This window comes from Canis lupus, chromosome 3, assembly GCF_048164855.1.
Source record: "Canis lupus baileyi chromosome 3, mCanLup2.hap1, whole genome shotgun sequence".
In the NCBI taxonomy this organism is placed as follows: Eukaryota; Metazoa; Chordata; class Mammalia; order Carnivora; family Canidae; genus Canis; species Canis lupus.
This window is the reverse complement of record NC_132840.1, coordinates 75,583,860-75,606,692: the sequence shown is the minus strand read 5'-3', so window position 1 is coordinate 75,606,692 and position 22,833 is coordinate 75,583,860. Positions and strand designations below refer to the sequence as shown.

At 39.0% G+C, this 22,833-nt stretch overlaps 1 protein-coding gene across 10 annotated transcripts in view; it reads right to left on the bottom strand.

The window, feature by feature from the left end:
* Positions 1 to 22,833, bottom strand: part of ARHGEF12 (Rho guanine nucleotide exchange factor 12) — a 151,388-nt gene that overhangs the window by 6,469 nt on the left and 122,086 nt on the right. For 9 of the 10 annotated variants that reach the window (XM_072822386.1, XM_072822389.1, XM_072822387.1 and 6 more), the window contains 16 exons: positions 21,533 to 21,665; positions 20,490 to 20,525; positions 19,986 to 20,140; positions 18,451 to 18,597; positions 17,297 to 17,382; positions 15,108 to 15,233; positions 13,351 to 13,465; positions 11,821 to 11,921; positions 8,082 to 8,159; positions 6,655 to 6,730; positions 5,959 to 6,126; positions 5,028 to 5,115; positions 4,440 to 4,526; positions 4,226 to 4,305; positions 3,694 to 3,927; positions 752 to 1,219 (listed from right to left, as the gene is read on the bottom strand). In XM_072822386.1, the coding sequence (XP_072678487.1) occupies positions 752 to 1,219; positions 3,694 to 3,927; positions 4,226 to 4,305; positions 4,440 to 4,526; positions 5,028 to 5,115; positions 5,959 to 6,126; positions 6,655 to 6,730; positions 8,082 to 8,159; positions 11,821 to 11,921; positions 13,351 to 13,465; positions 15,108 to 15,233; positions 17,297 to 17,382; positions 18,451 to 18,597; positions 19,986 to 20,140; positions 20,490 to 20,525; positions 21,533 to 21,665 (2,178 nt within the window). The remainder of the gene's footprint in view (positions 1 to 751; positions 1,220 to 3,693; positions 3,928 to 4,225; positions 4,306 to 4,439; positions 4,527 to 5,027; positions 5,116 to 5,958; positions 6,127 to 6,654; positions 6,731 to 8,081; positions 8,160 to 11,820; positions 11,922 to 13,350; positions 13,466 to 15,107; positions 15,234 to 17,296; positions 17,383 to 18,450; positions 18,598 to 19,985; positions 20,141 to 20,489; positions 20,526 to 21,532; positions 21,666 to 22,833) is intronic. The other variant, XM_072822384.1, reaches the window with a different exon arrangement.

Here is a 22,833-nt window from a genome sequence, read left to right as displayed (position 1 = left end):
GATATGCTGACAACCTTAAAAGCCATTAAAGATGGAGGAAAGCCATCAATTCCCCACTTCCCAGGTTCAGTTTTAAGTACAGCAGAGTCTTCTCACTTCAGGTAAAAGCTAAACTTAGCAAACTTTCATATTTCCGAATAATTTCACATTAGTGAGCATCTTAAAAGTTACAAGCTGGAAACTACCAAGTCCCCGTATGATCCTGCCACCACTTCCCCGGCCACAGAGCTCTCATGCCTCACCTCCCACCATCTTCCCCCCTCACCCCTGCATGCCGTCACTACCAAGCACCTGCTGGCAGCCTGGGTGCCCTGGTTCTCTGCTGGACCCCCCTGCTCCCGCACACCACACAGCTTCTTCCCTCACTCCCCAGGTGGCTCTTGCTCTCATGCTACCTCACTGAGGCCCTCTTCCCTGATCACCCTGTCTGCCCCTGGGTCTGACTTATGTGCCCTCCTAATTCCTCTGACATCTGTTTACTTATTTACCATGACTGTTTCCTCACCAGTACTTAAGCTTCACAAGGACAATGGATTTTTTTCTGTGTTTTACTCGATGCCGTATTTCCCAGCACTCAGGATGGGGTCTGGCACTGAGCAGATTCAGTAATTATTTACTGCGTCAAAGAATAAACCCTACACATACACATACACACAGAGGATGACGTGTGGGTACCCAAACAACATCCATCTCAGCACATCACTTAGCTAATAACAATCAAAATCAAAGTTTGACTGTGAAAGAAACTTGCCTGAGATGCGCAAATTAACATCCTCTTCCTTCTTAACTGCTCCATCACCTTCTGATGGATTATCATCACTATGTGCTTCACGGGCATCAAAAAAGTGCTCTCCACTCTCATCAAGACTCCCTTCTGGCTCTGCAGGAGGCATCTCTGGGGTCATAATCATGTGGTCCATTACTAAAATGTTACTTGCCTGGCTCTCTTGGAATGCCAGGACCACTGAATCCCGTGGAGCAGAAGATTCAGTGGAAGTCCGTGGACTGTAACAAGTTGAAATGTCACCAGTTCCAGTTCTAAAGGGCATCTGTCCTTCACCAGGAGGATAGGCCTTACTGTTTTCAGAGTTCTGGGTTCCACTGTCTGTCTGCACCCCTGAAGACGCCGTCCTGTATCTCGGGAAATGTGGCCAGTCTTCCTGAGCACTCTTCTCGGTCAAACCCAGCTGTTGGACGAGCAACTGCTTCAGCAAGCCCACTGGAAGATTTAGGAAGGGAGAGGAAAAAATCACATTCACAACAGCACCCGCAGACTGCCAGGACTAAATTAGTTTGAGGAATTAACCATTATTTCTAAAAGTAAGTACCTTTTAGTAACATAAAGTCGAAATATTAATTTCGTACAATCATTTCTTGGTTTTGCATTGAAAACTGAAATAAAGCGCTATCGAGAGCAGATTTAATATTAAACGAGACTTGGAAAGATGTAAGCCCTCTGAATGAGGAGGCACTCCTAAATAACCAATACCAGGCCTACCTCTCTTTTTTTTTTTTTTCCTCCACGTAACCTGAATGATACCCTTAAGGAACTTCTTAAAAGGATGTTAAAAAGCTGTGTTATGCTAGAAAAGAAGCCCTGAAAAAGTTTGCTTTTTCCAGAAGCAGACAGTATATAACACAGGCGTTATTTTTTCCAACTTATTAGACACACAGAACATTTATTTTATCATTTATAATAATCCATGGAATCCTTAAGTGGTGAAGAAAATAAAGCTGCCCTGTAGTAAGATCGACTTTCAGGGGCTCCTGGGTGGCTCCGTGGCTAAACGTCTGCCTTCAGCTCAGGTCATGATCTCAGGTCCTGAGATCGAGTCCCCTGCTAAGCAGGGAGCCTGCTTCTCCCTCTCCCTCTGCCTGTCACTCCCCCTGCTTATACTGTCTCTCTATCTGTCAAATGAAAACAAAATTTACTTTCAATGACTTGAAAGCATGCATACTTCTGAAGAAGAAAATGTTTTTTAGTTTTTAAAAATGACCTCACAGATGAGAAACTTCCTTGGGCTGTTAAAAAGAGAAGCGACTTAATTTTAAATGGGCAAGTGTATGCTGTGAGGCCACTTAGCCAATGACAGAGTCACTGCGACAGTGTCAAACTCTGAGAAATCATTCTGACTGCTCATTCAGGAGAATTGACAATAAATTAGATCTTAGAGAACGTGACCGATTCTGTACTTTTAACTCTGGCTTAATTTCTATCTCCTGTTTCTTTTGACAAACAGTCTCCACACAGGTCTGGACATTAGCCCTCTGTTCTTTGGTTCTACCAATACTCCCTGAGAGATGCTATGCGTTCCTACGGCTCTGACACTCAAATCCATCCTTTCCCTACCCTCTTGCCAAAGCTCTAGTCTTAAGATTCCAACTTCCTGCTTGTTACTTCCTCTTAAATAGCCTGCCACTTTTTAAATTGATCCCATAGTCTCTGGCAAACAAAGAAAAAGGCGGGGGAAGAGTGCAGCAGTGACCAGTGGTGGTCCTTCCTGACTCTGATTTCTGACAAGAACACTGAAATTATCTAAATACTGCCCTTTTCTTAGCCCTGATACCAACCAAGCCAATCGTTTGAAGTATTTCTTGACTCCCCACTTTATTTATTTATTTATAATAATAACTTTATTTTTTATTGGTGTTCAATTTGTCCCCACTTTATTTTTATTCCTCTGATACTGTTCTAGTCCAAACCGTTTTAGCCTCAAGCCCAGGCTACTACAGCGGCTTCACCCTAGCCATGATTTCCTGGCCTCCTCTCACTCCAACCCTTCTACCCTCTCAGCCAGAGCCATCTGTTCTTACTGGTCACACCCTAGCTTAAAAACTTCAAATGGTTCTCTGCAGCTAGAGAAACCCTTCTCAGCCTTTCCCCACTGCCAGTACACCTGTGAGATGGGACAGGCTCCCATTTGTGATTTTCAGCCAGCTGGAGAGGGAAGGGGAGGGGGTAGCCAAGGGCAAGGGCCACCCATCTTGTGAGTATGCGGGTGTGTGTGTCATGGAGGGAAAGAGAAGAAGGGGAGGAGGAGGGAGAGGATGGGTCAGAGTGGGGGGGGGGGGAGAGAGAGAGAGAGAGAGAAAGAGAGAGAATCTTAAGCAGGTTCTATGTCCAGTGTAGGCCCGATGTGGGGCTCGATCTCATGACCCTGAGATGACGACCTGAGCCAAAATCAAGAGTTGGATGCTTGACTGACTGAGCCCCCCTAGGTGCCCCAGGTGCTGTGCCATCCTTAAAATCCAGAGCACTCAATGTAGTTGTCAAGGTTCACAATGGCTGGCCTCCGCATCCTGTTTTCTACCCTTCCTCTCCCATGCCTCTTCTGGTTATGTGAGCACCCTCAGGACCTCGGGCCTCTGTGTTCTGGTCCGACCATTATTCTTACCTGCATATTTTCTGCACACCTATCTGAATCTTACCTACTCTTCAAGGCGATAATCACCTCCTTCTTGTGTCCTGACACCTGCCTCTCTGGTCACTGCCACCAAATCAATTCTGGCATAGATGTACTGATTACTTAAAAAGGTGGGAGGTTTTCTATCATCTTCCCAACTAGATGGTAAAATTCTTTATGGGAAAAGTCAGCGTTTTCACTTCTCTGGTTTCTTCCTAAATGGCTGCACAGTACATTACACAACCCACTACTTCTTAAGTATCTGTGTTAACTTATGAATAAAACTTACAATTCCTTAGTGCATCCAGTGCCCACCGTTCTTCGGAGGCAGGCAAGTGTGGATCTGGGATTGTGATCTGATAACTTCCTCCAGCTTCCTGCAGAGTCCCATCTGTATGCTGCTCCTTAGCAAACTGCCTCTCGGCCACAAACAGATCATCTACCTCGGATTTCCCAGAGGTACCCAGTGAATGAGACTGAGGTTTTGATGATATTAAGGGAGACTCTAATCCCAAATCTCTGTCTGTTCAATGGAACAGAAAAAGTAGAATAGATCTTAAACAAAACTTTGAACTTTTAACATGAAGCATTCAGGAAATACTTAGAAAAAAAATAACCACGTGAGTACAGAGATCATCGGCTGTTAAGTAAAATACACGGCACTTAGAGCAGTGTTACAATGGCACACAGGAGGCTCGTAAGCGGTTTGTTAAATAGCTGATGTGAGAACTGCATAAACCAAAAGACTTAAAGTTTCTTTGCATTTTAATAAGTAATGTATAGACTACATTCTTCCAGGTAAACCTAATGGATCAGTTTACCTGGACTCTGCAAACCAGGGACTGAAATGCTATGATGTTCCACTTTTAACTTTGGAGCTGCTTCTTCATCGTTGTCTCCTCTGTACAAGAAAGAAAACAATCTTTCAGCTTCAAGAGATGCCCAAACATCACTGCAGTGAAAGGTAAGGATCATCCGTTCCTTTCCTGATCAAAACACAGAGTCAGTCCTACTACAACGCAAATGCACACTCACTCGCAAGGTGGTGACTGTGGCAATGGGATTGGCTTTGCGGACTGTTCCTTCACTGATGCAGCCATCCGACAGATTAGGTCTTGCCAGCTGCAGGAAGTGTGAAAAGGATCCAAAATCCAAAAGGGAAAGGAAAAAAAAATGCCCTTTAAATATACACTCAGAAAGAAATAATAACAAAAACAAACCAGAAACCAAACCAAGCCAATCCAACAAAAAAACTCTATTTCCACCAGAGAGTGTCTTTATTTTGGCAACATTAGGTAGAGATGATAAAAAACACTGGACCTTCAAGAAAAACCTAAGCAAACAATGTTATGGATACAGCACGCATTAAAAACCTTTGCTTGATGCTTCTGAGAATTGTTCTTTAGAAAAGATACTTTCAATAGCATAGCGCTAAAACAAGGGACATCAATCTTGAGAGGACCACGTTCTTAGACAGTATCTCTTAAAAAATATAGAGGAAGTGGTTTTTTCAATATAGTTTTTGGTTCCCGAAGTATTACAAAAACCAAGTTTATAGAATGTTATATTCTATATATCTATAACAAAAACTATTAGAGCAAGGTAGCTGTATCTAATACATACACAGTCTTTTCAGAAACAGTCTGTGCCACCAGTTCATAAATCTGGGCTCCATTGTCTGACATGGAGATGACAAATAAAGCTTTGTTATCTGGAAGAAACAAGACAAAAATTACTCTCACAACATGGATATGACCTACAGAAGCCGTGAAGGATACTTCTCGGGTCCTGGTTTATTCTGCATCTTAATCTGGGTAAAGGTTAATGTGCTCACTTTGTAAAAATTCATCAAGCTATAAAGTTAAAATTTGTGTAATTTATCATATGTTACATTGTCTATGTTATACTCCAATAAAACAAAGATCCTAAAAACTAGCCCGGGTTCCACATAGAAACAAGGAGGTGTACATACATCTGAATTACTCAACACGATGACATTTTTGCATTTATTTTGAATTGCCCTGTTGCTAAATTGTTAATTAATGAAATTTAGTAAATGATGAAGAAAAGAGGTCGTCAGCTTATCTTGCCACTATGGAACTGACAAGTTTGAAAAGGGATCCCACTGTTACTACGGTTAATGTATAATTTGCTAACTTAAACTGATTTCAAAAAACCCAAACTACACCCACCTCTCTGTTTTTGTTTGCTCTTTTACCACAAATCAAAAAGCATACCACTCTCATGTAACTCTTTTCATTGGGATTATCCCTCAATTCACCATCTTCCGTGGTAGTCTGTCAATGATGTGAACATGGACTAAAGATTAAAGCGGTATGCAGGAAATTTTCAAGAGCAGAAAATTGCTCAGAGAATCTAGGCACCCCAAAGAATTTGGGGGTAGAAACTCTTTAAGTAGTAACCAAATTTCATTTCATTTGTTTAAGAATGAAACAGAAACTCTCTACCAGCTGGGCTGTTTAAACAATACCAAGGATCTCATGCAACTTTATGATGAACCTGAAAGCTACTGTCACTCTGTGGACATACTTGCCTGTTGCCACTTGTCGAACCAACACTGTATTCAACTTAATGACAGGGCTAAATGTGTGTTTGCTGTCAGCCGTGGATGCCAGAATCTTACTATGACATCTTAACACCAGTCTATCATCCTGCTTTTGTAACAATACAAGAATGTCTTCCAGCAGCAATGTGTATAGATCTGGAAACCAAAATGTAGAGAAGGTGATTAGTGTAGAAACTGAGATGTGTTTTATAAACTTTGTAACAATTTGACAGAGAAAATTTATTTCTGTTAAAGCTAATACATTTAAAAAATTGACTTGCTATTGTCTTTTTTAGTTCCATTTTTTAATAATTCATTTTTATATTGTATCGCACCAAAGCGTCAGTCGGTGACTGACAAGAAATTAAAAAAAAGCCACCATGATTCCTCAGCATAGATAGTTTGAAATGGAGTGGTTTAAAGAAAGCTTATTAGAGAGCTCATTAGAATACAAGAATGATGGAGACATGACTGAATCATGACAAATTTTTCTGCTTTTCCCCCTCAGTGAACATTTAATGTACTTCACCTATAAAGAAATACCATAAGCAGATCTGCAAATATAACACAGGGCAGCACTGCTCACTGCTGTTGCCAAAATCTGTGAACGGTTGTTTCTTCTCTTTGGCCCAAAGGAACTTTAATTTCTCCACTCTCCGTAAAACTGACAGACACGATACCTACCAATAGTTTTATCTCGATTCACCTTCCAGACCAATGGCCCTTCATGAATCATCTTCCTTTTCGTTAAATCCAAATTCTGCCAAAATAAAGAGAATTACACACAAATTATTTCCAAGCTCTGAGACGATATGCCATAGAGTCTCTTTTCAATAAATTCTTTATATAAAAGATACCATTTACCTTCACTATCATTATTGGTATTTGCGAACTGCTGAACATGGAATAAAGATCAAGTTACAGTAAGCTGCATACAATTTCCTAAAAAATTAGAGGTATCTTGAAAAACATTCAGAGGACTGCCTTCCAAGTCTCACAATAAATATATGATAATTGCTTATGAAAATGAAGTTGCAAGCATTCAGCCACTGGATTTGCAGCCCATCTAATTATTCTATGAATAGCTAGATGAGGATGATGCATAGTTTATCTATCTGTAAGAGGCCTGTGAGTGCCAGGCTCTAGTTCCAAACAAAGTTCTAAGGAACAGTACTCATGAAAAAGTCCAAGTAGTACTTGATCTTGCTCTAAATATTAATAATTTATTTTATCAAAAGATTCATTCGTTCGTTCGTTCATTCATTCGTTCGTTCATTCATTCATTCATTCATTCATTCATTCATTTAAGGGAGGGAAGGGTAGAGGGAGAGAGAGAATTCCAAGCATACTCCCTGCTGAGCATGGAGCCCAATGTGGGACCCTGAGATCATGGCCTGAGCTGAAAATCGAGAGTCGGACACTTAACCGACTGAGCCACCCAGGCACTCCTACTAAATATTAATAATTTAGTAAGAAAATCAGCCCTTAGTATAGGTAGCTCTAGAAAAATCTCATCCTCTGGAAGTGAAGGCTAAGCGTATTAAGCGTGCTTTTTGATAAGCTGCTCTCTGTGATACAAGTCTAGTCTACCAGCCACCAAATACAATTTGCAAAAGCAACCCCCTACTGAAAGAGCACAAGAAAGAAAATCCTAAGCAGTTCCTTAATACAAAAGCCTCATGTAATAGAAATGGCAATTACAAAATTTTTTACTATCATTCCCATAATGATTTCAACACTCATGCTTTTGAAGAGTTTCATGAAAAAATTATCTTGTTTTACTCAATAATCTGTTAAGTTCCCAGAGTGAACACCCCTACTCTCATTCAAACTATAAGAACACAATAAAATTAAATGATTGATGCTCATTAAGTGTCCAGCAAACTCCTGTTACAAAAAGTTAGTTTTACATAAAATATTCCTCTAGTAAAAGGCTAAGTCATCTTCACACAGATCAGATGTTGAAAAGGAAGAAAAGAATCATAAATATAGACAATCTAAGATACAAGAACTTCAGGTGATGGATTATCCCCTCTGAGATGTTAATAACCTGCCAGGTCTTTAGTAAACTGTGTTTTATTTTTTTAAATTATGATTAGACTATCTCTCACCCTGAGCTCTTCCACATTTGGGTACTCTGACAACTTCAGATTGGAGGTATCCAGGCGACGCTGGTAGTCTTCTAGTCGCTGAAAATTAAGACAAGATGGAACCAAGGTCACTGCTTTGGATATTAATAACCTCCCTGTTCCTAAGCCAAATGGATGTTTTTCACTCGCATTTTACAGAGCTCTCTTCAACACCAGACATCACTGACAGGTCTTCCTTCTTTAAGAAAGAGAGAGAGAGAGAGAGAGAGAGAGAGAGAGAGAGCGCGCGCGAGCGAGCATGTAAGGTGGGAGGAGCAAAGAGAAAGGGAGAGAGAAGCTCAAGCAGACTCTGCACTGAGCATGAGCCTGACAAGAGGCTCAATCCTAGGACCTTGAGATCACGACCTGAGCAGAAACCAAGAGTGGATCACTCAACCAACTATGCCACCCCAGGTGCCTCACAGCTTACTCTTTCTTAAAACATCCCTTTTCCCTGGCTTTGGAGATATCACATATTCCTAGTTGTCTAGGAATTTTTGGCTGTTCTTGCTCAATCTGCTTTTCAAACTCACTGACCTTTAACTAGCTTATGGCTATTTTTCGAATACGTAAGCATGTACATGGTACAAAATGTGAAAATATAAGGCACACAATGAAGTCTCCCTCCAATCCTGTCCTCTTGCCTCCCACTCCCAATATTCTCTCTCTCTTTTTTTTTAAAGATTTTATTTATTTATTCATGAGAGACACACAGAAAGAGAGGCAGAGACACAGGCAGAGAGAGAAGCAGGCTCCATGCAGGGAGCCTGATGTGGGACTCGATCCTGGGACTCCAGGACCACGCCCTGGGCCGAAGGAAAGCACTAAACCACTGAGCCATCCAGGGATCCTCTCCTAATGTTCTCTAAAAAAGCAATCCCTAACACCCATTTCTTAGGCAGCCTATGAGAAAAATTCTAAACAAATAGAATATATGCATATATAAGTATGCTTATTTCTGTACATGGTGTGTGTATATGCATCCTTTTAAAAAGACATGGCAGTATAATATGTTAATATATATACTACTCAAATGGTAGCATAATCATGTACACATCTGTTAGTATCACTCATCAATGTACCTTCGAGACTGCTCCACATTAGCACATATAGAGAAAACTCTTTTAATTTATTTATTTTTTTAGAAAACTCACTTTTTGAATGGCTCTATGGTATTCAGCTCTGTGAATGAACTACAGTTAATCTAACTACACTTTACTGATGGATATATAAGTTACTTCCAATCTTCTCCCATAACAAATACAGTGATATAATGTCCTTAAAACATGTATTTTTATAGATGTGTGTGTATATATATCTGTAAGATAAATTTTTTTTAAAGACTTTATTTATTCATGAGAGACACATACAGAGAGAGAGAGAGAGAGGCAGAGACACAGGCAGAGGGAGAAGCAGGCTCCATGCACCAGGAGCCCGATGTGGGACTCGATCCCAGGTCTCCAGGATCAGGCCCTGGACTGAAGGCGGCGCTAAACCGCTGAGCCACTGGGGCTGCCCTGTAAGATAAATTTCTAAAGAAACAATTGTTAGAGATCAAAGCATATGTGCATTTTCCCCTAAGATTATAAGAATGTCCAAGTACATAGAAAAGTCTGAATGTGTATAGTCAGCACTCAATAGATCTATCATTTACATTCCTGTTGATATTTACTGTATTTGTTTTATCACATCTGTTCATTCCTCTAGCTATCCATCAATCCACCACATATTTTGAATACAATTCAAAATAATTTAACAGTTGTAAGCACACTTTACTTTTAAACATTTTAGTGTGGATATCATTAACAAGAGTTCTATATTTAGTTATTTTTCAAAGTAAAATTTACATGCAGTGAAATGCATATATTTTAAGTGTACCTTTCCACAAGTTTTTACACATGCATGCACCTGTGCCATCAAACTCCTGTCAAGATACAAAATATTACCTTCACCACAGAACGTTTCCTCTCACTTCTTAGACCTACACCTAGTTAATATCTCTCCCCATATCCCCAGTGACAACCACTTTTCTGACCTTTTTTTCCACCATAGATTAGTCTGTTCTAGAAGTACATATAAATAAAATTATATATATGTACTCTTGTCTGCTCTTTTTCACTCAGCATCATGTTTGTGGGATTCATCCACGTTGTATGTATCAGCAATTCATTCCTTTTTATTGCTGGAATTTATTCTCCTAGTTTGTGACTATACCTCATTCGGTTTATGCTAGAAACATTCTTATACAAGTCTGTGGGCACAGATCTTCATTCCTCCTGGGTAGATTACCAGGAATAAAATTGCTGGGCCAAAGGGTAGATGTATGAATATGTGCATTTTAAATTTAAGTTCATATTGCCAAACTGCCCTCTGGGATTTTATCATTTTACACTCCAAACAACACATTTGGAAGTTCCTGTTTTCCTACAGCCTCATCAACAGAGCTATTGTCATACTCAGTTCCTAAGAAACTATATCCTGGTCCATGGATTAAATTAAGTTCTATTTATGCTCACAATCTGATTATTTTTATCTTTGGTACAGTCCTCTTAGAAGTAGATCCATAGAGCCAACTGCATACTGTATATCTTCACTTGACGTTCCAAACTGAACTCTCTCCATTTTCCCACAAACCTGGGGCTTCTTCCCTCATCCTGTCCACCCAAATACGCAAGCCAGAGGCCTGTGATTTATTCCTACCATCACACCTCTTTTCAAATCCTTCTCTAAATCACAGTCACCACATCCTATCAGTTTTACCTTCTAAATACTTTTACAATTCTTGCATCTGTCCTGAACTGCTGCAACAGACTATACTGAGCTCTTTCATCTCCTCTCTGCCTCCTTCAACTGATTCTCCACAGACTGGTATGAGTGGTACTTACAAGGTGAAAAACCTGAACACGTCATTCTTCTTCTTAAATGTCTATAATGAATTCCTACTGCTCTCAAAAATCACAATCTTTAACACTGTCTACAGTAGGGCCCTATATGACTTGGCCCTGATCTATATTTTTCCTTATTTCATACCACTTTGACTTTGCTTTTTTTGGCATGATCCACACTAACCTAATTTTTCAGTTCCTCAAACAGGCCATGCTTCCTTCTTACCCCAGGACTTTTGTACATGCTGTTCCCTCTACTTGTAAGATTGCACCCTTCTACCTTCTTTTGGTTTATTTCATTTTTCCAAGCTTGGCTTAAATGTCAATTCTTGAAGGAAGCTTTCTCCAATGGCCACCACTCAACGCCCTCAATAAGGCTTGCCCTACATGCTCCCACTAGTGACACACTCCTAGCATCCCAAAATTCTCCTTCATAGCAGCTATCAACAACTCACATAAAATACTTATACTAACATCTGCTCAATACCTTTCTATCCTGCTAGAAAATAAGCTCAGTGTGGGCACTTAGTTTACTCATTTACTTAAGCACTCTACATCCTACACTCAGTATACAGATGCTCTAGAAATATTTGTTGAATGGAGAGATGAATCAGAGAGCAAACACATAGCTTCTGATGCTCAAAAAGGTCAAACACTAGCCTGATGTTCTACCACAAATTAGTCTGGGCCCACCTAGTGCATAAACAGCTACCAAATGCCCCACCTGTCAATCATGTAATGGTAATTTCAATTACTATTTCAGAGACTCCAGTTAACACACTAGTTTAATACTCTCACTACATTGTCCTGTATCTTCTTGCTCTTCCCCATCTTACCTGTTTGTTTTCTGCCTCCTTGACAGCCTGATTTACGTAATTTAAGATCTGACGACAGTGATCTGCGGCTTTCTTCACCTTCTCCCTTTCCATTGGCCATTCTAAGCATGGGGCAAAAAATCCAGAACGTAAAATAAAGGAAAACAGAGAAGAACATAAGTATATGTATGTATAAATGAGATACCATTATATGTCAACAGCTACAAGAATGTACTAAGACCCTAAATATTTTTATGCCAGGCTAAGATCTGTGGCAAAGTCTCAATTCAGATCATTTTTCCACAGATGAGACCTCTGATGATAGTACATTAAAAGATAAACACTCATCTTTAAAAAGAAGCCACTGTATGGAATCCCAGGTTCAGGAGCTATGCCTTCCTTCGAGTATCAGCTCCTCTAAGTTACGCACTCTAGGGATTGGGTCTCACTCATGTTGTAAGCTGTATGAATGGGACCCCTTCTCCCCCTAGGATCTCCCAAGTGCGTACCCAATGTGGTATGTACCGTGGACCTGTTAAGCAGTAAGTAATTTTTTAATGATAACACAATTCAAAATAACTCCAGAATAAGTCTTTTTTTGAATTTAAGATTACATTTAAAGAAAGAAAATAGATTACAGCATGTGTATGATTAAAAGATGAAATTCACGAAAATACATTGAGATTACATTGAGGTCTACAATGTAAAGTCAAAATCAGAATATTTAAAATTACAGTCTTCTGAACAGTCCACCTATATTGAACAGATATGTTAAAGTATAAAAATTAACATTTATGAGTATTTTCAAATTCTCAGGCATATGAAACAGTAGTTTGATTGCATAAAATTATTTGATTGCATAATAATTATTAATTATTAAATTATTATTATTAATAATATTATTAACTATTAACAGTAGTTTGATTGCATAAAATTATTATTAATTAGAACTGAGTATAAGAGCCTAAAGCCCAACTGAGAAACTTGGATTCACTTCCCGGTTTAAAACAGAACTGGAGTTACAACATATTGATCGGGCTTAATAAAGTACATGTATAGACACAAAGCAAAGCATCTCTTCACCCAGGATAAGACATCTTCAAAGCAAATATGACATATACTATATAGGAAGGACTGCACAAAGTGTATTCTATCTATAAAGAGCCAGATGACAAATACTGTGCACTTGAGGGACTAAATGGTCTCTGTCACAACTACTTAATTCTGCTTGTTGTAGTGCAAAAGCAGTCAGAGACAATTTGTCAACCAATGAGCACGTCTATGTTCTAACAAAACTTTTTTACAAACCTATGTGATGACCCAAATTTGGCCCATGATCCATACTTTGCCAAATGCTGTGTTAAAAGCTACTAAGGGAGTACATTAAATCAAATAGCCTAGAGAAGACTGGACTGAATCTTGTTAGAAAATGCTGCCATACTCTGGAAATTGAACCCATGGGCATCAGGATGCCGTGAGAGATTATTTAGCAGGACATGGAGTTTTCTTGTTTTGTTCCCAAGCTTTTTAATTTCACTGAGAACGCTGTACCTGTGTATTTGGCAATATTATCCAACAGAAGAGGGTACTTGGTAAGCCTCTGCATCTGGGTAGGAATGATATCCTTCAGCTGCAGACGACGACACAGAGGATTACTCTCAGCATCCTAAAATTAAAATTAAATAAGGGAATTTGTGATTCTTATTAGGACTATAGTTTCCTAATATGTGCCACATACCCATCATAAGTCTACAACATCACAGTTCTGGTTATTAAATCAAGACGTAAAGCATGGTGAGGTATACTATGGCCACACTATACTTCTACTCACATAATGGGGAAGGGGAGCCTTTATCACTAAGCCAGTGGTTTCTTTCTTATCTGTTTAAGCAAAAATTGAGAATATCCACAATCAACTCTAAGAACTGCTTGCTTGTGATAAAACAGTTTTATCTTTACATATTCATTTTCCTATGATTGGCATTCCTACCAAAAGTTAGTCAGCTGATTTGCTATTTGCCATTCCAAGTAGGTACAACGGATCATCAGTCTGGATATACATACACACACCAGCTCATCTCAAATGGGGGTCTGCAAACTCTTCAGTAAAGCGCCAGATAATAAATACTTTAGGCTTTTCATGCCATACAGTCCTTGTCATAACTACTCTATTTTGCTGTTTTAGTGCAAAAGCAACCACAGACAGTATGTAAATGAACAAACATGACTGTGTGTAGTAAAGAGTTCTGAGAGTCTGCTAGATTCCCACTCTCTGGTGTACGCAGCCTGTATAATCTCCCCTGGACCGTGGACAGAACCTGTGAACATGATGGGGTATCACTGATATGATTAGGTTACTATAAGTTAACTTCGTGTTAAGAAAAAGGAAAGCTTTTCCAAGGTGAGTCTGACTTAATCAGAATAGACCTTAAAAAAAAAAAAAAAAAAGCTGTCAGAGAGATACAATCCTTCTGACCTGCAAGAAAGGAAATAACTATCTTATAAATTGCCTGTAGGGGCCACGTGGCAAAGATCTGGGCATTCTCCAGGAGCCGAGAGCAGTTTCTAGCCAACAATGACAAGAAGGCTGGAATCTTGGTTATACATTTACAGGGAAATGAATTCTGTGAACAATAAGGGAACTGAGAAGAGGACTGCAAGTCTCAGATGAGAACTGCAGCTCCAGCTAACCCCTTCCTTCAGCCCGGTGCAAGCATGAAGGGAGGACCCAGCTAAATAATATCTGTACTCCCAAACCACAAAAACTGTGACCTAATATATTTGTATTCAGTTGCTACATTTGCGGTAATTTGTTCTACTGCAGTAAAAATTTACTATACCATAATAAAACTCCACAAAAACAGGCAAGAGGCTGGATAGGACCTGTGGGCCACAGTTTACTGACCCTTGAGTTACACCAATATATACACCTCAATAAGCATGACTGGTGTCACACTCTTCTGTGGGCCCATTCTCATGTTATGACCATAGTATTGTAACAGTGTACATGGGATATTTTCTGACAATATCACCATGGCAATGTGGACTCCTATGTCAGGTATTTTATTTTTTTGTGTGTGTCAGGTATTTTAATCTTTTATTATTTACTATAATTAATTATTTATTATTTACCATTCCACTCTCACCTTTATATACTCCAAGAATTTAAGAAGGAACATATGGCTTTAAAAAGTGTTAACATAATCCTTATAAATATCTTAGTCTTAGAATTTTCCTAGTTTATTCTATATTCCATAAAAAAATCACATTATTCTTTTTTTTTTTCTCACATGACTCACTCAACTCACTTGCACAAAGGTCTGGAATCGAGAATCCTTTTTCTGACGAGACTTGATCATTTCCAGGGCAAAAGGTTGGTTACTGCAAAAGGTAGCAGCGGCGTGCTTCAGCTTGTCCTCCCCTGGTCCACTGAACTGTGCCAAGAATGCAAAGAACACAGCAGAGAATGGCATACTGAGCTTATCTTAAGGCCAGGCAAAATGAGAGACAACCACCAATCCTTTCAGTATTCCACTAAGTGCTCTCAAGTGAATGGAGACTTACATATCTCTGTGGATTATCAATGTTTCTCCATTAAAAAAGGTCAGACTGACACATGCAGGCCTTTTCTGATCATAGCCTATCACAATGTTTTCCTGCTCACAGCCTACCACAACTTAGAAAGGCTGACACTGGGGGAACAGGAGACACAAAAGGCTTAAAGACTGAAGTTAAAATCTGATTTTTTTAGAATCTGATAGCTCACAAAAATTACTAACTGCTCCATAAAGAAAATCTTTGAGATTTTAGTTGATACTTTACTATATTATACCACAAATTTTTTGTTTCAGGGGCTCGTAGATGGCTCAATCAGCTGAGCATCTGACTCTTGGTTATAGCTCAGGTCACGGTCTCAGAGTCCTGGGACTGAGTCCCACATTGGGCTCCCTGCTCAGCGTAGAGTCTGCTCAAGGCTCTCTCTCTATGTCCCTCTCCCCCACTCATGCTCTCTTTCTAAAATAAATGGATAACTCTTTTAAAATAAAAATTTGTTTCGAGTAGTGTGCTGCCAAGCTAAGAGAACTCAGTTAAAACCTTTCCTGCTACCCTGAGATCTACAAAATGAGCTACACTATCACAGAGTAGCTGTAGAGTAACTTGGGTTTTTCAAGGAAGTGAAATCTCCTTAACAAGAATAATGCCAGAATGAGCCTGAGAAGATGCTTTGAAAAGCTGAGTAAATACAAGATGAGACTGGACAGTGATTTCCTGATCTTTTCTATGAGTCAAGTGGCTAAGAGAAGATCTCCTATGGGATTAGATTCTCAGCTATGATCTCAACATCAACGAAGGGAGTAAGATGAACATTGTCTTAGTCAACTTTCTAGTATTTGATCTTCTAAAAAGTTAGCATTATAAAGTTACCAAAACCTTGTGGCATTTCCCCAAGCAATCTATAAATTTCTGTGGGCATATCTACACAGTTTCTGTTCAACCTGGACATTTAGCATTTTGAGAACTGTGTCATCTGTTTCACTATTACTCATAGCCTTAACTACAACATTTTCTTTAAAAGTTTGGATCATACCTACTTTCCCCTAGAAAAATTTTCTGTATGTCCTACTTTGGGTCTCCCTGCTGTATCTTCCCATAACAACCCATACTCTCCCTTTTTTATAATTCTTATCGTACTTGAAAGGACTAATGACTGTTTTCTCACTGGTTATCAGCTCCACCCAGGCAGGAGCCGTGCTCGCTGTGATTGCCACTGTATCCCCAGCGTGTATCCCCAGCACCTGGAACAGTGTACATACTGTGGGGGACATACAAAGAGTCGGACAGAAAAACAGAATGTGTCTAACAGCTCTGATGGTCTCTGAACTCTTTCCTTATACTGTAAATGAGATTAAGTAATTTTCACTTTTCTACCTTTGTGATGGTAGTTCTGGATTTACAACTGTAATGTTTTACAGCATAATTCTGTGATTTGGACAATGGAAGACTGAAAATTCTACATTAGTTAAATTATTTTTATCAAGATTCATTTTGCTCTCTGTTCATTAAAACACAGAGAATATCTTTATTTTGATGAAAAGAGAGCACTTAGTTTGAATGAGCACAAATATTAAAAAAAATATTACCAAGGGCAGCCCCAGTGGCTCAGCGGTTTAGCGCTGCCTTCAGCCCAGGGCGGGATCCTGGAGACCTAGGATCAAGTCCGTCAGGCTCCTTGCATGAAGCCTGCTTCTACCTCTGCCTGTGTCTCTGCCTCTCTCTCTGTGTGTCTCTTGTGAATAAATAAATAAATAAAATCTTAAAAAAAATATTACCAAGAATAAAAAGATACTAACCAAGAGAATACATACTTGGACCCCTTTCGTCTTTATGGTAACTTTGCAAGATGTATGAGTTTGCATATTTGGAAAGATTACTCCACCTTGAGTCTGATCTTTAAGTGTCTATAAAAATATTAAAGTGAAATAGCCAATTTCCTTACCCAGGTCAGCAAATCTTCCCCAATCTGATCAATAACTGAGGTCTCATTCCTCTTTCGAACAGCCTTCATTTGCTCATTCAATCCAACTAAGGGGGGAAAAACAGAAAATAATTAAGTATACCTGCATTTTAGTTCGCATTACTGGTTGTACTGAAAATTTAGAACCTAAATTTTTTAAAAAAGGATTTTTAGAACCTAAATTTTTTAAAGGAACCTAAATTTTTAAAAAAGGATTTTCACAGTAGTATGGCTGCCTCTGGTCTCCTTAAATATAAATCTGAAAGCAATTCTTCTGCATACAGATATTGTTGAGCTCTATCCGAAAAACAGGTGCCAGAGCATTGAAACAATGTGGAAACTAGCACATTACACACTGTATATGTACATCAAATATGCATTTAACTTCAAGACGCCATCATAACCATGCTCATAAAGAAATTTCAATAGAACAGGTGATTCTGCCCCCTGTTCCTCTCAAAATGTTTTTGTTCACAGGCAGTTGTTATAATCAACCTGAACCTGTCGATGCATGCTGTTGAAACCTAAGATCACCCACAAAGACATAAAAAGGCATCAATTTGGTAGGCAGGTGTTGGCAGTTGGCGATGGCATCCTTGATGAAAGAAAGCTTGAGAATTAAGGATCACAGAGAAGCAGTGACTTACAGAGAAAGGAACTGTGTCTACAAAAGTCTCAGGAGACTATAACCAAGGAAAGCCAGCAAGGTAGAATTTTTATAGATTTACTCAAGCATTTCAAGCAACAATAAGATAATTCCTAAAAATTACCCCATCGTGATATTAGATGCTGAGTATTATATATAAGTATATATACACACACCACACAAATTATATGGCATATATATATTTAAAAACATATACACTACAATTGATAAGAAATTTCCAAGGGTATTTATATTTTTCATCTTTGACATTAACTTTAGATCCTAAGTCCTGTGGTAGCACTTCATATACAAAAGGCTAATGGTGTGGATGAGCGTCTGGGGAGGGGGATGTTCAATGATCTGATCACTTCTTTATGTTATATGCTCACATACAACATGGATGCACTTAGAAAAGTTTACTGTTATGATGCTTTTATATACTCACAATCTTTCATCTATTAAAAATGTTAGGGACAAAGATTTTTCTTACTGTGAAGTTGAAGAATATCTTCCAAGTTTGAAAAAATCTTCCGTAGTTCTGAAGGGGACAGAATTCCTTCCCTGGACACTCGCTGATAGAATACTTGATCAAGAACCTTTAGTGTTCGGACATGAGCTCTTTCAGTGTAGAACAATTCTAAGCAGAGAAAAAAGGAAACATGAAATGTTACCTCGTTCTGAATAATTCCGTGAGACCAAACACAGGCTCTAGCTGGAATTAAGCAGCAAATGAGCTCTATAATAATTATTTATAGTTTTAAAAGGATGTAGTATCTCTCATGTCACTTTCTAGATTGCATGAGACCCTCCTACATACCGGCTCTAAGAGCTGAGTGCTGGCAAATGAAAAATATCATTCAAAACTATTCTGGGGGCCCTGGGGTGGCTCAGTGGGTTAAGCGTCTGCCTTTAGCTCAGGTCACGATCCCGGGGTTCTGGGATGGAGAACCGCATTGGGCTTCCTGCTCAGTGGGGAATCTGCTTCTCCCTCTATCCATGCCCTCTGTTTGTGCTCTCTCTCTCAAATACAATCTTTTAAACAAACAAACAAAAAAACCCCAAAACTATTCTGTATATTAAAGTTAACAATGGGGCTCCTGGAGAGCTCAGTTGGTTAAGTGTCTGCCTTTGACAGGTCATGATCTTGGGGTCCTGGGATCAAGCCCCACATTGGGCTCCCTGCTTGGGAGGGAGTCTGCTTGTCCCCTTCCTTCTGCCCCTTCTCCTGTTTGTGCTGTCTGTCTCTCTCTCTCTCTCTTGCTCTCTCACAAATAAATAAAATCTTTAAAGTTAACAATGTACTCCAAAATCCTTTTGTCTTTTCACAACACTATTCACCAATCATAGCTAATAACATCAGAAAGCAGTAAGCCCAAACACCATTTAGCCTATTATTTCTTCAAAATAATAGTACTTTTGGTTATCTGATTTGCCTATAAACCCTCATTTCTGAGGCTAGACTTGTTATTTCACTATGTCTCAAAGTTATCAGACACAGGAAAGGTATTTATTGAAATCGCATCCTAAGGATAGTGGAGGGCACAGCATCCATGTCACCCACATCTTTGTCACATATATATATTAGGGCAAAATAAAGAACACTGCACTAGGGTAAAGGGACACCTGACTCCCAGTTTTGTCCCTATCATTTATCAGCTAGCTATATGATCTTGATTCATTCAACCACCCTGGGCCTGAGCTTCCCCATTTATACTATGCATAAAAATAACTTAACGATGAGACCAGGCTGCCTTAATGACTGTTCAACTTCAAGATCTATAATCCTATGAATCTTAAACATCTTGAAAGCTAAACACCTTTTCCTTTTAAATTACCATTAAGAACACAGAATCATTTGCATGTTTTGAGTTGGAAAGCTCAAGGATCATCTATCTAGTTTAACTCCCCTCTGTATAGAACAAAAGGCTAGCAGAAATTTTGAAGCCAACTCCAAAGCTTGGGGGCTTGTTTTAGTCTAATAAAACTCACTGTATGTGAACAACAACAAAGTCTAATTAAACTCACCATTAATTACTTCCTGTCTTTTGATCTCAGAAGGCTTTAGGCCCAGTAACACTTCTCGACTAACGAGCTGTTGCCAGTTGGGTGGATCTGTCTCTAAGTCATTTTCAAACTGTTCATCCTCACTTTGACTTTCTCCAAAAGCTATGCTGTCAAACCTGAATGAAAAAAACCAAAAACCAAAAAACAACAATGAATTCTATTTGGGGACATCAGATGGACAATGGGAAATAGAACAAGTTTTTCTATTACAGTAAATAAGTCATATTTCTGAAGTACTGCTTAGCACAGGGCCTGAAACATCACCCTCTCCTACAAAATGACTTATCTATGTTATATATACCTCTATAAATATCTTTTGAATGATGTGTGTTTATTAAGAATTTTCTTTTATACTAACAGATTTGTATACAGGTTTTCCTTTCCTTTAAAACTACGATGTCAGAGAAAAAAAGATATTATTTCTTAAAATATGCCTCTATTGAAAGCTACTTTAGGATTACTTACTTTCGAAAGGGTTTTGGTGTCCCATGCTCAGTCACCCTAAAACAATGGGGAACAAAGGGTCAACAAGAAAACAAAACAGTAATCAAGAAATTTATGCCTGAACATTTTCCAAACATACAAATGGCCAACAAGATAAGAAAAGATGTTCAACATCACTCATCATCAGGAAAATGCAAATCAAAACCACAAGGAGATATCATCTTGTCAGAATGGCTAGTATCAAAAAGACAAGAAATAACAAGTGTTGGCGAGGATGTGGAGAAAAAGGAACCCTTGTGCACTGTTGGTGGAAATGTAAAATGGTGCAGCCACTGTGGAAAACAGTAAGGAGGTTCCCCAAAAAATTAAAAATAGAAATACCGTACAGTCTACTAAGTTCATTACTGGGTATTTACCCAGAGAAAACAAAAACACTAATTTCAAAAGGTACAGCATAGCGAATACAGTCAGTGGTGTTCTATGATGACAGGCAGCAGCTACACCTTTGGCTAGCACAACATAAGGTATACATTTGTTATCACTATGTCCTATACCCAAAGTGAAGGCAATGCTGTATGTCAACTACACTTCAATGAAAAGGAGAAAAAAGAAATTTATGCCAGCAATACTAAAAACTGGGTTAAACTACAGTGACGGATAAATAATTCTTCTAGATAGTCAAATGATTTGATACAAAATAAATTTAAAACACTTCAGTAGAGACACCTGAGTGGCACAGTGATTGAGAATCTGCCTTCAGCTCAGGGCCTGATCCCAGGGTCCTGGGATCAAGTCCTGTATTGGGCTCCCTGCAGGAAGCCTGCTTCTCCTTTTGCCTATGTCTCTGCCTCTCTCTGTGTCTCTCTCATGAATAAATACATAATCCTTTAAAAAAATAAAATAAAATAAAACATTTCAGTACCTAATATTTACTACCAATAAGTTCTAGGACTTTCCCAAAAAGCACATGTGGGGGAAATGCTACTAAGTGTAGGAATAATATACAATGAAATAGCTGAGGGTTCTCCTAACATCCCCACCCTCCAAAGATACCACTGAATCACCTTTCCACTTCCCATTCCTCCTCCTGCACTTGGTCTAAGGGAGGAGGTGGGAAATCAAAGATGGTATTGGGAGTCCGAGGGGTATTATCTATGCAGTCTCCAGATGCTGGTGTTTCTCCAACTTGCTTTGATCCTGGAAAGACAAAATTCAAAAACTCAGATGGTGCTAATGAAGATAATGATTCCAAAAAAAATTCGTCCTGGAAGAGAACTTCAATCTATCCATAGCCACATTCCTATTCAAACAGTTGCATGTCATCTAGAACCAAAATTTTAATACATAAAATTTTAAATGCACTAAAAACTGTTCCTAGGAATATCATGTTTAAGCAACTTTAAAAAAATCAACATAATGGGGTGCTTGGGCGGCTCAGTCAGTTAAGCCCCCAACTTCGTTTCAGCTCAGGTCATGATCTCAGAGTCGTGAGTGAGACCGAGCCCCATGTGGAGTTCAGCACTGTGCATGGAGTTGGTTTGAGATTCTCTCCTTCTCTCCTGCCCCTCTTTATGTAATATCTGTTTCTCCCTCTTCTGAGGATTTTACTCACTTATACTTCCCATCTTCACTTCCCCCTCATTTCTTCCCAATGTTTAATATTATTATTATTATTATTATGGGGTTATTATTGGTTATTACTTAAGTTTAAATGATAGAATTGTATCTACATTTTTGTTTCATCAAGGAGTTAGTACCTTAACACTCTTGTCTATCAAAGTAGGTATTTAGTATCCATATTCTTCCCTTTCATTGTATTTTTTTTTATAAGATTTCATTTATTTATTCATGAGACAGAGACAGAGACACAGGCAGAGGGAGAAGCAGACTCCCTGCAGGGAGCCCAGTGTGGGACTCCATCCCAGGACCACAGGATCACACTCTGAGGTGAAAGGAGACTGCTCAACCACTGAGCCACCCAGGTGCTCCATGACTTAACTTTCTTGAACAACTTTGTTTTTCTTAGTATTTCTAAATTACTTTGATTGCTGTCAAAACACTGTCATTTTATTCACATCTCAGATTTCTTCATTTGTTACATCATACTACCAACTGCTTAAAACCTCCCTTTTTCTTATCCCCTACTCCTTATGTTCCAATCTGGGGCAGTGGCTCCCTTTGCCTATGACCTAACCATCATCTGAGACTTGCTTGCCCTTCACCACTTCCCTGGGATGTTTCCAGTATTTCCCAGACCCCGTAACACTGCCTTCTTTCATTTTTCTCTCATTTTGCTGAAGTATGTATCTTCAAATCATGTTCAGGAAAGGACACACTTCAGTTAAGCTTTGAATCCTAGCATATC